Here is a 16,875-nt window from a genome sequence, read left to right as displayed (position 1 = left end):
ACTGGGAGATAAATTCACCTTTCAGCAGGACAATAATATAAAACACAAGGCCAAATCTACACAGGAGTTGCTTACCAAGAAGACAGTGAATGTTCCTGAGTGGCCGAGTTACAGTTTTGACTTAAATCTTTAAAATCTATGGCAAGACCTGAAAATGGTTGTCTAGCAATGATCAACAACCAATATGATATTTTTTTTTTAAAGAGTAATGGGCAAATGTTGCTCAATCCAGGTGTGGAATGCTCTTAGAGATTTACCCAGAAAGACTCACAGCTGTAATCGCGGCTAAAGGTAATTCAAACATGTACTTACTCAGGGGGTTGAATGCTTACGTAATCAAGATATAGTAGGTTTTTTTCATGATTTCTTAACAATAAAAAAAAAAATAATCCACTTTGACGTTAGAGTATTTTGTGTAGATCGTTGACAAAAAAACCCAATGAAACCATTTTAAATCCACTTTGTAACACAACAAAATGTTGGAAAAGTCAAAGGGTGTGAATACTTTCTGAAGGCACTGTAGATACACATCTGGACGCATCTCGCCATTGTCATCAGTTGCTCAAGGTATCCCAGTCGCGCCTGAGGGCGTTGACTCTTTGTTGTCGCAGGGGGTTCCCATGGGCCGGGTAGTGTCCCGCAGGGTGAGCACGACGTCGGTGGCGTACATCAACAGGCAGTCTCTCTCCTAACCCATTATCTGCTCTTAGGGCGCAGTGCGTATACACCCTCCGGATCTCTCAACGTGGGTGCGGATACACTTTCAGGGGGGTTGCGCATTATCAAGTCACAGCAGGTGTCATGTTGTTTTGGACTTGCAGTTCCTTGCGTGAGTTCTGACATTCCAGACTCCTTTGGTCTCTGTGCAAGCCTTTTTGGAACCAGTAAGGTCTATGGACTTGGGCCGCCGTGGTCGATGTTAGGCAGTGTTTTATCCTGGTTACCACAGTTCTCTGTGGGTTTGAGCCTTGTGCTGTCATGGGAGCGCGTGAGTACACAGTTCCCAGGCTACTGCAGGCTTCCTGTGGGTTTGAGCCTCGGGCTGCTGTGGTTCAACGACTCTGGTCGGTGCTATGCAGCGTGCATGTGCGCTTTACCAAGTCACGACAGGTGTTCTGTTGTTTTGGACTGACTGAAAGGTAACATTTATGAATATACCCACTGTTCCCTGAAGGAGGGAACGAGGTATAACATATTTTGGGCCGCACCGTCAGGTGGTTTGTGCTTGCTGAAGAGCAGTCCTGAATTGAGGAAAGTAATGGGAGCGCTGGTGTTATAGCTAGGATGGTGGGGCTTGCAAGGGCAGGCTCTGCATTTATTAGCCCATTGGGTGTGTTTTAGTTTTCTTCAGGTGAATGTGATTGGTCGTTGACTCCCCATACTATGTTATACCTTGTTCCCTCATTCAGGGAACAGTAGTTATGTTCATAACTGTACATTATTGGCAGAGAGGAAGGCACACTCTTTGTTATTGGTCTGATAATTTATAGCAAAAACCCCACCCATGCAAAACAAGCTGACTTTTCAGGTACTTTTCAAACAGCTCTTACACTAAAAGGGCATCATCATTTTCACAATTGCATAGTATTATTCCAACCTAAGAGTGTGGAAATATATTTAACACACAGGAAAATAATGTTTTTGACTGCGCTGCCTCTTTAAGGATTTTATTTGTTAATGTTTCTTTTTTGTGTTTTGTATATACTGTACAGTGTATGTTTCAGTCCCCCATTTATAACCACTGTTTTTCTCTCTTCCTCCAGATGCTGTAGAAGTGTGAGAGAAGAGAAGGGTTCCAAGGACCTCCTGGGGCATCCATTTTTCATCCTGGCAGCTCTGCTTTTGTGGAACTTTGGCCTCCTCATCGTTGACCGTATCCTTCAGTCACTACTCTGAGAGCTGGGTTGTGTTTTTCAGGCCTCAAAATGAAAGAAAACACACTGAAACATGGAAGGATTACCGAGACCTGTCCAATAGGAAACTCATATAAAACTCCTGTTTTAAAACGGTGTGCCCTTATGAACATGAAAAGAAGAGAAAGGCCTGCACACTGAATTTGCTCCGAATTACCACCTTAATTTACTTTTTGATCCACAAAGATCTTCATCGGGTCAAAAGGCAAGACCACCAACTGCCCTAATGAACATGACCCAACTGTGTTGACAAGGTCAAGGAGCTTACATGACCTAGTTCATTATGGCAATTCAACTCTATAGAGCTGTAACTAAGCAGTCTAGAGAAATACGCTAGAAAAATAAGTGGTTAATAGGGATCACTTAATGCTGTTAGCTACCATAACAGGTATTAACCAGCTAGTCTCTCAAGTCCTTAGCGTTTCCATCCAGACATTCATTTCCAGTACAATGGATTCCTGTTTGGAATACTACTGCTATCAGTGGCAAGACATTTACAGGTACTGTACCTACCCAACCACCCTTCTCCACAACACCAATGATTCCTGCTTAACTCAACCATGCTGAATCATGAGCAAAGTTAAGGTCCTTTATTTAGATTAGTTTAAGAAACATGAATGGTTATGCCATCTTGTTCTTCGTTTGAATGTAGTATTGATCAAATAATATTGTATTTGTGACATGCACCGAATACAAGAGGTGTAGACTTTACCGTGAAATGTTTACTTACGAGTCTTATCCCAACCATGCAGAGTTAAAAAGTCTGAAAAAAATACACACAAAAATGACAATAACGAGGCTATATAGAAGGAGGACTAGTACCAAGTCAATGTGCAGGGGTACGAAGTAGTTGAGGTAATATGTACAGTGCCTTCAGAAAGTATTCACACCCCTTGACTTTTTCCAAATTTTTTGTATTACAGCCTGAATTAAGAATGGATTAAGTTGATATTTGTTGGTCACTGGCCTACACACAATATCCTATGTCAAAGTGGAATTATGTTTTTTGAAATTTAAAAAAAATTGATTCAAAATGAAAGGCTGAAATGTCTTGAGTCAATAAGTATTCAACCCCTTTGTTATGGCAATGGAGTCAAAATTTGCTTAACAAGTCTGTGTGCATTAATAGTGTTTAACATGATTTTTTTCATGACGACCTCATCTTTGTACCCCACACATACAATTATCTGTAAGGCCCCTCAATCGAACAGTGAATTTCAAACACAGATTCAACCACAAAGACATGGGAGGTTTTCTTTGCCTCGCAAAGAAGTGCATCTATTGGTAGATGGGGGAGGGGGAAAAAAGCTGCCATTTAATTTCCCTTTGAGCGTGGTGATGTTATTAATTACACTTTCGTACACCCATTCACTCCAAAGATACATGTGTCCTTCCTAACTCAGTTGCCGGAGAGGAAGGAAACCGCTCAGGGATTTCACCATGAGGCCAATGGTGATTTTAAAACAGTTACAGAGTTTAATGTCTGTGATAGGAGAAAACTAAGGATGGATCAACAACATTGTAGTTACTCCACACTACTAACTTAATTGACAGAGTGAAAAGAAGGAAGCCTGTACAGAAATTTTTTTTCCCACCGGACACTGTTCTGCTGAATTCACCTTTCAGCAGGACAATAACCTAAAACACAAAACCAAATCTACACTGGAGTTGCTTACCAAGAAGAAAATATAAGTGGTGCAGTGGTGTAAGGTACTACATCGCAGTGCTAGCTGTGTCACTAGAGATCCTGGTTGGAGTCCAAGCTCTTTCGCAGCTGGCTGCGACCGGGAGACCCATGGGGCGGCGCACAATTGGCCCAGCATCTTCCGGGTTAGGGGAGGGTTTGGCCGGCAGGGATGTTATTGTCCCATCGCGCTCTAGCGACTCCTGTGGCAGGCCGGGTGCAATGCACGTCGACGCAGTCGCCAGGTGTACGGTTTTTCCTCCGACACATTGGTGCGTCTAGGCTGGGTTGTGCACCTTGGCTGTTCACCTTGGCTGGGTTGTGTTTCGGAGGACGCGTGGCTTTCGACCTTCGCCTCTCCCGAGTCTGCACGGGAGTTGCAGTGATGGGACAAGACTGTAACTACCAATTGGATACCACGAAATTGGGGAGAGAAGACAAGAAAATATTAATGTTCCTGAGTAGCCGAGTTACAGTTTTGACTTGTTCTTTTTTTAATTTATTTTTATTTAACTAGGCAAGTCAATTAAGAACAAATTCTTATTTACAATGACGGCCTACCAAAAGGCAAAAGGCCTCCTGCTGGGATTAAAAATGAAAAATAAAAATATAGGACAAAACACACATCACGACAAGAGAGACACCACAACACTACATAAAGAGAGACCTAAGACAACAACATAGCAAGGCAGCAACACATGAAAAAACAGTATGGTAGCAGCACATGACAACAACATGGTAGCACAACATGGTAGCAGCACAAAATATGGTGCAAATTATTGGGCACAGACAACAGCACAAAGGGCGAGAAGGTAGTGACAACAATACATAACACGAAGCAGCCACAACTGTCAGTAAGAGTGTCCATGATTGAGTCTTTGAATGAGGAGATGGAGTTAAGATGATCCAGTTTGAGTGTTTTTTGCAGCTCGTTCCAGTCACTAGCCGCAGGGAACTGAAAAGAGGAGCGGCCCAAGAATGTGTGTGCTTTGGGGACATTTAACAGAATGTGACTGGCAGAATGGCAGTTGTATGTGGAGGATGAGGGTTGCAGTAAGTATCTCAGATGGGGGGGATTGAGGCCTAAGAGGGTTTATAAATAAGCATCAACCAGTGGGTCTTGCAACAGGTATGACCATTTTACAGAGTATAGAGTGCAGTGATGTGTCCTATAAAGAGCATTGGTGGCAAATTTGATGGCCGAATGGTAAATAACATCTAGCCGCTCGAGAGCACCGTTACCTGCCATCTATAAATTACGGCTCCATAGTCTAGCATGGGTAGGATGGTCATCCTAAATCTGCTAGAAAATCTATCGCACAATCTGGAAATAGACTTGCCAGAGCTTGAAGAATTTAAAGAACAATGGGCAAATTAAAGACTCACAGCTGTAATAGCTGCCAAAGGTGATTCTAACATGTATTGACTCAGGGGGTTGAATACTTATCTAATCAAGATATATTAGTGTTTTATTTTTCATTACGTTTTTTTTTTTTTTTTTTTACAAATGTTAGAATTCTTCTTCCACTTTGATATTAGAGAGTATTTTGTGTAGATCATTGACAAAAAAAGGACAATTAAATCCATTTGAATCGCACTTTGTAAACAACAAAATGTGGGAAAAGTCAAAGGGTGTGAATACTTTTTGAAGGCACTGTAGGCAGGGGTAAAAGTGACTAGGCAATCAGGATAGCTCAACAGAGTAGCAGCTGTGTGTGTGTGTGTGTGTGTGTGTGTGTGTGTGTGTGTGTGTGTGTGTGTGTGTGTGTGTGTGTGTGTGTGTGTGTGTGTGTGTGTGTGTCTGTGTCTGTGTGTCTGTGTGTGTGTGTTAGATGGCAGTGAAGTGTGTGTGTGTGTGTGTGTGTGTGTGTGTGTGTGGTGTGTGTGTGTGTGTGTTAGATGGCAGTGAAGTATGTGTGGGTAGAGTCCAGTGAGTGTGCATAGAGCCAGTCCAAGAGAGTCTGTGCAACAAAAAAAGGTCAATACAAATACTCCGGGTGGCCATTTGATGAACTGTTCGGCAGTCTTATGGCTTGGGGGTAGAAGCTGTTCAGGAGCCTTTTGGTCCCAGACTTGGCGCTCTGGTACTGCTTGCCGTGCGGTAGCAGAGAGAGCGGTCTTGGGTGGCTGGAGTCTGACAGTTTTTGGGGCCTTCCTCTGTCACCGCCTAGTATAAATGGCAGGGAGCTCGGCCCTAGTGATGTACAGGGCCGTACGCACTACCCTCTGTAGTGCCTTACGGTCAGATGCCAAACAGTTGCCAAACCAAGCGGTGATGCAACCAGTCAAGATGCTCAAAATGGTGCAGCTGTAGAACTTTTTGATAATCTGAGGGCCCAGGATAAATCTTTTCAGCCTCCTGAGGGGGAAGAGGTGTTGTCGTGCCCTCTTCACGACTGTGTTGGTGTGTTTGGACCATAATAGGTCCTTAGTGATGTATACACCGAGGAATTTAAAGCTCTCGAACTGCTCCACTACAGCCTCGTTGATGTGAATGGGGGCGTCCTCTGCCCGTCGTTTCCTGTAGTTCGAATCAAATTTTATTAGTCACATGCGCCGAATACAACAGGTGTAGACCTTACAGTGAAATGCTTACTTACGAGCCCCTAACTGACAGTGCAGTTTCAAAAAACATGAATAAGAGATAAAAGTAACAAGTAATTAAAGAAGAGCAGTAAAAAATAGCAATATATACAGGGGGGTGCCGGTGCAGAGTCAATGTGCGGGGGCACCGGTTAGTTGAGGATGATCAGCTCCTTTGTCTTGCTTACATTGAGGGAGAGGTTGTTGTCCTGACACCACACTGCGAGGTCTCTGACCTGCTACCTATAGGCTGTCTCATCGTCGTCGGTGATCAGGCCTACCACCGTCGTGTCGTCGGCAAACTTAATGATGGTGTTGCAGTTGTGGGTGAACAGGGAGTACAGGAGGGGACTTAGAACGCACCCCTAAAGGGGCCCCCGTGTTGAGGGTCAGCGTGGCAGATGTGTTGTTACCTACCATCCCCACCTGGGGGTACCTGTCCGGAAGACAAGATCCATTTGTAGAGGGAGTTGTTCAGTCCCAGGGTCCTTAGTTTAGTGATGAGCTTGGAGTGCACTATGGTGTTGAACGCTGAGCTGTAGTCAATGAACAACATTCTCACGTAGGTGTTCATTTTATACAGGTGGGAAAGGGCTATGTGGAGTGCAAAAGAGATTCCGTCATCTGTGGATTTGTTGAGGGGGTATGTGAATTGGAGTGTGTCCAGGGTGTCTGGGATGATGGTGTTGATGTGAGCCATGGCTTTCAAAGCATTTCATGGCTACAGATGTGAGTGCTACGGGACGATAGTCATTTAGAGAGGTGGCCTTGGCGTTCTTGGGCAGAGGGACTATGGTGGTCTGCTTGAAAAATCTAGGTATTACAGACTGGGTCAGGGAAAGGTTGAAAATGTCAGTGAAGACACTTGCCACCTGGTTAGTGCATGCTCTGAGTACGCGTCTTGGTAATCCGTCTGGCCCTGCGGCCTTGCGAATGTTGACCTGTTTAAAGGTCTTATTCACATCAGCTACGTAGAGAGTGATCACATGCATGGTTCAGTGTTGCTTGCCTCAAAACGAGCATATTAGACATTTAGCTCGTCTGGTAGGCTCGTGTCACTGGGCAGCTTGCGGTTGGGTTTCCCTTTGTAATCCGTGATAGTTTGCAAAAAATGCCACGTCCGACGAGCATCCGAGCCGGTGTAGTAGGATTCGATCTTAGTCCTGTGTTGAAGCTTTGCTTGTTTGATGGTTTGTAGGAGGGGGTAGCGGGATTTATTAATAAGCGGATTACTGTCTTTTCATACAGACATTTGAAGCTATTTTATGACATTATTTCTGGTTGAGCAGGGCAGACACCTGGAGGGGGCGTTGCTCTTCACTGTTCTCCTGAACCTGAAACACATCTACCTGTACATTTCTCCTGCCTACGGGATCTTCCTGCTGCGGAGCTACTGCTTCACCGAGGACAACACAGGTAACAGAGGTAACACCAGAGCTAGCAGGTTACACAGGGTAACTCAGAGTTAGCTGTTGGGTGATAAACAGAAAAGGAACATTTTCAGGAGAAACACCAGAGACGTTACCTGGGTAACAGTAAGCGTGAATACTGGTTGATGACACCTTAAAATGAATTTAATTCCGAATAATGAGATAATATGATTGTAATAAACTTACTGATCAAAGGTTTTGTATCCAACCATACAGTTTATTCACTCTGTTCCTCTCTGTTGTTTGTTTTCTTCAGATGGCTCTGTGAGATGGAGCAGTTTCAGTCCTGTTCGTCTGGTAGCTCTGGGATCTATCGTGATCTCTGTCTGCGCTCTGTCCTTTGGTCCGTTCATTGCTATGGTACAGTAGGTACTCTGTCAGTACAACAGCAGAATTCTAGCAGAGCATGCTGATGTAGATACCATTTCTGTTTATTTTTACCTCTGTCAGGCTCGCATTAACGCAGGATTTGGCATTTTTCACGCAGAAAAGGAAAGATAAAACACTTTTGCTGCATTTTGTAAATGCACATCTAAAATGTAAAGAAATACCTTCTGGAACATGTGAACTTACATGTGCCCTAATAACAAACGTGTATGCCACCTGTAAATACGAATACAATTGTTAATTTACGAGCCTAGTTAGTTAACCCACGAAAAAAGCGAGGAACCTTCCCGCTAGCCATGATTGGCTGAGATAATGGATGGGCTGGACATGCCAAGAGATGAGTTCGGATTGGTCTGCTATGTAGCACGCTTCTGTCTATAGCATGAGCTGCTCAGTATGTGTAGATAGAAAGGATTAACTCGGCTTTTTTGAAAGATATCATGAAAAATTGCAAAAGTGTTGCTAAGGCACTCCACTTTCTGGAGGACCGAGTTTTGAAATCAGTGGAATGCCCGGTGGAAGCAGAGTATGATAGTTAAGATGGAGAAAATTCAGGCGTCTCATTGCAAATGCAGAGGGAGTCGAAAAGAGAACACAGAAAGCTTTTGTATAAAACACCTGTCTCCGAATAACATCCTCAAACTAAGGGCAACCATGGCATCCATGTCAGCGAGGGAGAAGCGTTAATTTATGTATACAGGTAAGAGAGTCTAGCTTGCTATATTTTCAGATATTCTAAGTTTCTATTTTGATCAGAAAGTCGTTTTCATTGCAAGTTAAAGCATACTGTTAGCTAGCTAGCTAATGTTACGTGTATGGTCTATGTAGTAATGTTATTTGTATCTCAGATCCATTTGCCTTGCTAGTTAAAACCTAATGTTAGCTAGCTAGCTAACATTGAACCTAGTTGGTTTGATATAGTGTGTGTTTACCAGAGACGGTAATGTGAAGAACAACATGACCTGCACCGACGTCAAATTAGGATATAAAGTTAGGGGCCTCACAGGTTGTGCAGCGGTCTAAGACACTGCATCGCAGTGCTAGAGGCGTCACTATAGATCCTGGTTCGTTCCCGGGCTGTGTCACAACCGGCCGTGACCGGGAGTCCCATAGGGCGGCACACAATTGGCACAGCATCGTCCGGGTTAAGGGAGGGTTTGGCCGGGGGGACTTTACTTGGCTCATCGCACTCTAGCCACTCCTTGTGGCGGGCCAAGCGCCTACAGGCTGACCTCGGTTGTCAGTTGAACAGTGCTTCGTCTGACACATTGGTGCTGCTGGCTTCCGGGTTAAGTGGGCGGGTGTTAAGAAGCGTGGTTTGGCGGAAAATGTTTTCTCCTCCTGTGCCCGTTGGGGATTTGCAGCAAAGAGACAATCAAAATTGGGGAGAAAAAATAATAATAAAGGATATAAAGTTAGGTCAATGAGACAGTGTCCAAGTTATAAAATTCTCCAGTGGAATGCCCAGGTTTATTTAGTCACTCACAACCGTAAGCTATTTTCTGTAATTAGCTTGCCATTTAACTTGTAAATAATTATCTTGTTGTGAGTTTATTTTCCTTTAATAATGAATACAAATTAGCTAAAGTTAAGACATTGTCAGCTATATGATATGTTCATTATTTGAACTGGCTAGCCAGCTTACTTTATTTAGCCTTTTATTTAACTAGGCAAGTCAGTTAAGAACAAATTGTTATTTTACAATGACGGCCTACCCCAGCCAATCCCTCCCCTAACCCGGACAACGCTGGGCCAATTGTGCACCGCCCTATGGGACTCCCAATCTCAGCCGGTTGTGATACAGCCCGGGATAGAACCACCTCTAGCACTGAGATGCAGTGCCTTAGACCGCTCCGCCACTCGGGAGCCTTAAACTTAACACTAGCTAGCTAGCTAACAAGCTATAAACTATTTTTATTTTTTTATTTTATGAAGTTGCTTTTAGTTGCCTGGTTTGCTAGATTGACATATACTAAATTCATTTTTAAACGGATGGGTTTATTGGTGTTAAAATACACCAGTTATGCCAGTTATGGACCACCAGGCTGCTGATGTCATGTCATATCTTTTCATAACGACAACGACAAGTTTGATGTCGGACGACAATAGAACGTTCATGATGTCACTGCGACAACTGTATACAGACATGTCGATAGACGTACCAAAACATTCAAGGGCCATTTTCTCAAAAGTGGGTTTACAAGTTTATCAATGTTCAAAGAATTACTTTCCCTTTGTTTCGTAACTTCTCTGCGCTACGGATCCCTTTTACGGGATCACTTTCCTAAGCAACCGCTAGAATTGCAGGGAGCCAAATGCATAAATATTACTAAAATTATTTATAATCATGTAATCACAAGTGAAATATACCAAAACACAGCTTAGCTTGTTGTTAATCCAGCTATCGTGTCAGATTTTAAAAATATATTTTACAGCGAAAGAAATCCAAGCTTTTGTGAGTGTAGCTTTCAATGCTACAACAGGTAGCCCCAAATTAGCATGGTCACGAAAGTCAGAAAAGGAATAAAATTAATCGCTTACCTTTGATAATCTTCGGATGTTTTCACTCACGAGACTCCCAGTTACACAACAAATGTTCTTTTTGTTCGATAAATATTACTTTTATCACAAAAATTGCCATTTGGGTTGCGCATTATGTTGAGAAATCCAAAGCCGTGTTCCGTTCGACAAATTTCAAAAGGTATCCGTAATGGTCGTATAAACATGTCAAATGTTTTTTATAATCAATCCTCAGGTTGTTTTTAACAAACATAATCGATAATATTTCAACCGGACCATAACCGGTATGGTTATGCTTTTGTCTCTTATCCATTAAGAGACAAAAGGAAAATGGGGTGCCCCTCTCTCGCGCGCAGGAAATATTCAGAGGACACCTGACTACTTTTGAAAAATGTCGCTAATTGTTCAAAATAAAAGCCTGAAACTATGTCTAAAGCCTGGTCACAGCCTGAGGAAGCCATTGGAAAAGGAATCTGGTTGATACCCCTTTAAATGGAGGTTAGACGGGCCAGGAAACACAGATTTCTTAAAAATATCACTTCCGGGTTACATTTTCTCAGGTTTTCGCTTGCAGAATAAGTATTGTTATACTCACAGACAATATTTTGACAGTTTTGGAAACTTTGGCGTGTTTTCTATCCTAATCTGTAAATGATATGCATATTCTACAATCTGGGCCAGAGAATATGTCCGTTTACGTTGGGCACGTTATTTAAAATAACAATTCTGACCCCTAGCGCTAAGAAGTTAACTGTAGTGTATGATATACCATTTTCTAGCTCTGAGTCTCTACTTTTATTGGCAGTAGAATGGCCTTACTGAAGAGCTCATTGACTTCCAACGTGGCATTGTCATAGGATGCCACCTTTCCAACAAGTCAGTTTGTCAAATTTCTGCCCTGCTAGAGCTGCCCCGGTCAACTGTAAGTTTTGTTATTGTGAAGTGGAAAGTAGAAGCAACGACGGCTCAGCCACGAAGTGGTAGGCCACACAAGCTCACAGAACGGGACCGCTGAAGTGTGTAGCGCGTAACAATCATCTGTCCTCGGTTACAACACTCACTACAGTTCCAAACTTTCTCTGGAAGCAACGTCAGCACAATAACTGTTCATCTGGAGATTCATGAAATTGGTTTCCATGGCCGAGCAGCGACATGCACACAAGCCTAAAATGCAAATTAATTACTTAAAAATCATACAATGTGACTTTCTGGATTTTTGTGTACCTATGATAAAAATTACAGACCTCTACATGCTTTGTAAGTAGGAAAACCTGCAAAATCGGCAGTGTATCAAATACTTGTTCTCCCCACTGTATATGTTGTTCTCTGGAGCGCAAAAAATATATACTTTGGATAGTGTACATATTGATTGTGTCCCTGCTTACAAATATCTGGGCGTCTGGATAGATAAAAAGCTGTCTTTTTAAAAAGCATATTGATGAGTTAGTAAAGAAGCTGAGAATAAAATTGGGCTTCTATAGAACTAGGTACTGGCTCTCGCTAAATAGTAGAAAGTAGTTATTCGGTCGATGTTCCTATCGGTGCTAGACTATGGCGACATCATCTGCATGAACGCAATTGCCACTTCGTTAAAGCCGTTAGATGCAGTTTATTATAGGCGTGAATTTTAGTACTCATCACTGCATTCTCTACCAGAAAGTTGGTTGGCCCTCTTTGATTTCACATAAGTTGATACATTGCTGTTTTAATTTATAAAGCCCCAAAAAGGCCCACTGTACCTAACGTCTTTACTAAACTTTAGACATACGAGTTACGCACTCGGTCTCCGGGATGGCTAACTCTGGAAATTCCTTTGGTCTCTACTGAGTTAGGTAAATCAGCTTTTAGTTTGTTCCACCAGTAAGGTGTAAGAAATCTTAAAATCTTAAATGTGATGTTTTGGTGCCTCTAGGGGAATTCAGAAAGCTGATTGAGTACCTTATAACTGATGAATGTGTTTGTTTTTTATGACCATGTTTTTCTTTCTGTTTGCATTAGTTTAGGGATAGTTTAGTGACTGTAATTTCTCTCTCAGGGCCAGCTCCCCCAGGTCCTTTCCAGACTCTTCCCCTTTAAGAGGGGCCTGTGCCACGCCTACTGGGCCCCTAACGTCTGGGCCCTCTACAACATGGTGGATAAAGCTCTGTCTGTGCTGGGTAAGGCACTGTTTACTCTCTCTATGATTTCAGTATGGGCCCGTATTCACAAAGTGTCTCAGAGTAGGAGTGCTGATCTAGGATCAGGTCCTCCCTGTCCATATAATCTTACGCATCATGATTTAACCCCCTAAAGTCGATTGACACACCGGTGCGTCAATCTAAGTAATATATATTTGATCAGTCAGTTTAAGCTAGAGATATGTTTAGCGTTGTATGCATCTCAATCCAGCACTTCTGCCGATGTCGAACTTTAGATGTCGCACCGCATCTGCGGTTGAAAGGTGGCAGAGCTAGAGCGGTGTTCGTCAGACCATGGGACATCTCGAAAATCGGTCTTCTCACAAAAACGTCTGTAGTGTTATGACTCACGAACACAATGGTGGTCTCCGTTTTGCTCTGCGACCCACACAAGTGTCAGGGGACTCATCTGAAGTCGGTACCGTCGATGTGTCAACTTCTGTTTGTAGCGTCCAAACCATTTGGGCTACAAACTAATGTGACCCCACTGTGGAAAGGGGACTCGTCTGAAAGTAACCGGTACCAGTTTTAAAAATGAATGGAAGTATTGAGGTAGTTTTGTGCTTAACCAAAAAAAGAGGTAAAATACTGTAAAAAAAAATATATATATATTTTATTGAGCTTTCTTATATCTCCAAGACACTTCAATACCTTGTTTCTTTGGGGGGGAAATTGGACTGTCTTTTTTTACATTTAGGAATGTGTTATTCAATGTGTTTCAATGGGATATAGTAGTAAAGGCCAAATTCAATAGGGGGTTGTCAGAGAATTTTGGATTGATAGAAAGTAGCCTATTAATGGGCTGGAGAGTATTTGTATTTATTATGGGCTGGAAGGTCACCGATTCATGGAATAATATTACCGGTTTGAAGGTATTTGAGGGGATTTAACAGGGGTTTAATGGCTGGTGTGTTTCTCAGGTGTGCGTCTGAAGCTGTTGGATGTGGCAAAGCTTCCCAAAGCCTCAATGACTGGTGGATTGGTGCAGGAGTTCCAGCACTCCATCCTCCCCTCCGTCTCTCCCTCCATCACACTCATCTGCACTCTGCTCTCCATAATGGTGAGCATCATCTCAGGCTAAAATTCTGCAGCCTTGTTCAGAATCACCACTAAAGACCAGGGGTTGGAACCAGTTCAGGGAACAGAATCAAAAACTGGTCGACATTTTTCGAGGAACAGATTTAGAACCGGAAACGAAAGTGATCTAGCTATACTGTTCCGGAACAGAAGCATTCTTTTAAAAGAATGGGAACCGTTTAATAACATTATTTTACATTCCAGGCATTTTTTTCAGTCCCACAAAAAACATAAGGCACCTATTTTCTGTGTCTGCCTGCTAGCTGAAAATCTTTGCCAGTGTGTGTGCATGTGTAGACAACCTGCACCCTCCAAAGCTGATGTTACAAGCGTGATTCAGAAATTAGGGAGAGATTTTTTTTACATTAAAGAGGAATGTATTAATGTATTCAATTCTAGTTACGGATACTATAGTTATCACTTTTCACATTGGATTTATTAACTACTAAAAGGTAAGATGTGTTTTTAATTCTGGTGCCGCGCTGAACACACAAGCTTGTTAGCTAGCTAGCTAGCTAGTTTCTGGTCCAACGTTAAGCCAACTCTAGGAAGTCCAAAGACATTCAAAGTTCCTCCATAGAAGCTGCTCCTCCGTAGGTATAATTATGTGGGCCTAATTCAGATAATGCATGTCATAACAAGGTGCCCAGCGCTTCAACCCAAGCCTCACCCTCCACCCTCTCTCGCTCTCTCTCCCCACGCGCAAAATTTCAGTCGCATCTCGCGCACTACACCATCGTGCATGTAAACAACTATAGCCTAGGTAGCCCAATAGCAAGCTTCTCTATCTGCACTGATTGGTGAAGTAATTTAATGACGATTTCAAAGGTTTAAAAAGGAACCATATAAACCTGTGTTTTTTTGTGGTTGGGACCGGTTCAGAACTTTATTTTACAAGTCGGACCAATGGAACAGAACAAAAATAATAATGGTTCTGTTCAGAAAGAAACAATTGGAAAATAATTTTGGTTCCAACTGTCACATTGGAGAGATGAAGCAGGTACGGGGTGTAAAACATTTAATACAGTTGAAGTCGGAAGTTTAAATACACCTTAGCCAAATACATTTAAACTCAGTTTTTAACAATTCCTGTCATTTAATCCTAGTATTCCCTGTTTTAGGTCAGTTAAGATCACCACTTTATTTTAAGAATGTGAAATGTCAGAATAATAGTAGAGTATGATTTATTTCAGCTTTTATTTCTTTCATCACATTCCCAGTCGGTCAGAAGTTTACATACAATCAATTGGTATTTGGTAGCATTGCCTTTAAAATGTTTAACTTGTGTCAAACATTTCATGTAGCCTTCCACAAGCTTCCAACAATAAGTTGGGGGAATTCCTCCTGACAGAGCTGGTTTGTAGGCCTCCTTGCTCGCACATGCTTTTTCAGTTCTGCCCACAAATTTTCTATAGGATTGAAGTCAGGGCTTTCTGATGGCCTCTCCAATACCTTGACTTTGTTGTCCTTAAGCCATTTTGCCACAACTTTGGAAGTATGTTTGGGGTCATTGTCCATTTGGAAGACCCATTTGCGACCAAGCTTTAACTTCTTATGGCTGCATCCCGCTACCGGGATCGATATGACAACAGCCAGTGAAAGTGCAGGGCGCCAAATTCAAACAACAGAAATCTCATAATTAAAATTCCTCAAACATACATGTGTCTTATATCATTTTAAAGGTAATATTGTTGTTAACTTCTTATGGCTGCAGGGGCAGTATTGAGTAGCTTGGATGAAAGGTGCACAGAGGTGTCCATATTAAACGGCCTGCTCCTTAGTCCCAGTTGCTAATATATGCATATTATTATTCGTATTGGATAGAAAACACTCTGAAGTTTCTAAAACTGTTTGAATTATGTCTGTGAGTATAACAGAACTCATATGGCAGGCAAAAACCTGAGAAGTTCCACTTCCTGTTTGAATTGTTTCTGAGGTGTCAGATTTTCAACCAAGCTCTCATTGAAATTACAGCGAGATATTGATGGGTTTTCACTTCCTACGGCTTCCACTTGATGTCAACAGTCAATAGAACTTTGTTTGATGACTCTAATGTGAAGGGGGGCCGAAGGAGACAGGAATGAGTAATCACTTCCACGAGTTGATCATGCATTCACCATGCGCCTTCACATGACTTTACGAAAAAAGCAAATCATGCAATAATCTGAGACAGAGCTCAGAACAATAGCCAAATTAGCCGCCATGTTGGACTCAACAGAAACGAGAAAATACATGATAAATGTTTCCTTACCTTTGATGAACTTCATCAGAATGCAGTCCTAGGAATCCCAGGTCCACAATAAATGCTTGATTTGTTCGATAATGTCCGTTATTTATGTCCAATTAGCTACTTTGGTTCGCGCCTTCGGTAAACATTTCCAAAGTCAGAAAGCGCCTCCACTATGACGTGACGAAATGTCCAAAAGTTCCGTAACAGTCAGTAGAAACATGTCAAACGATGTACTGAATCAATCTTTAAAATGTTGTTAACATACATCTTGAATAACGTTCCAACCGGAGAATTAGATTGACTTCAGAAGAGCGATGGAACCGAGGTCCTCCTCATGTGAATGCGCATGGTGAAAGCATGGTCAGCTCGTGGCAGTGGTGACTAATTCCTGTCTCCTTCGGCCCCCCTTCACATTAGAGTCATCAGACAAAGTTCTATTGACTGTTGACATCAAGTGGAAGCCGTAGGAAGTGAAAACCCATCAATATCTCGCTGTAATTTCAATGAGAGCTTGGTTGAAAATCTGCCACCTCAGAAAAAATCCAAACAGGAAGTGGAACTTCTTAGGTTTTTGCCTGCCATATGAGTTATGTTATACTCACAGACATAATTCAAACAGTTTTAGAAACTTCAGAGTGTTTTCTATCCAATACAAATAATAATAATATTAGCAACTGGGACTGAGGAGCAGGCAGTTTACTATGGGCACCTCTGTGCACCTTTCATCCAAGCTACTCAATACTGCCCCTGCAGCCATAAGAAGTTAACTTCCTGACTGATGTCTTGAGATGTTGTTTCAATATATCCACATAATTTTCCTACCTCATGATGCCATCTATTTTGTGAAGTGCACCAGTCCCTCCTGCAGCGAAGC

General features: G+C 42.3%; 1 protein-coding gene across 1 annotated transcript in view; it reads left to right on the top strand.

The window, feature by feature from the left end:
* The window catches only part of alg8 (ALG8 alpha-1,3-glucosyltransferase), a 34,381-nt gene that overhangs the window by 8,541 nt on the left and 8,965 nt on the right, over positions 1-16,875 (top strand). The window contains exons 4-9 of the mRNA XM_039006042.1: positions 1,764-1,873; positions 2,346-2,413; positions 7,470-7,596; positions 7,867-7,970; positions 12,553-12,673; positions 13,615-13,754. Coding sequence (XP_038861970.1) covers positions 1,764-1,873; positions 2,346-2,413; positions 7,470-7,596; positions 7,867-7,970; positions 12,553-12,673; positions 13,615-13,754 — 670 coding nt within the window. The remainder of the gene's footprint in view (positions 1-1,763; positions 1,874-2,345; positions 2,414-7,469; positions 7,597-7,866; positions 7,971-12,552; positions 12,674-13,614; positions 13,755-16,875) is intronic.

The sequence above is a fragment of the Salvelinus namaycush genome, chromosome 12 (assembly GCF_016432855.1).
Source record: "Salvelinus namaycush isolate Seneca chromosome 12, SaNama_1.0, whole genome shotgun sequence".
NCBI classification, from domain to species: domain Eukaryota; kingdom Metazoa; phylum Chordata; class Actinopteri; order Salmoniformes; family Salmonidae; genus Salvelinus; species Salvelinus namaycush.
The sequence above is the reverse complement of the archived record's forward strand: the minus strand, read 5'-3'. Positions and strand labels throughout refer to the sequence as shown.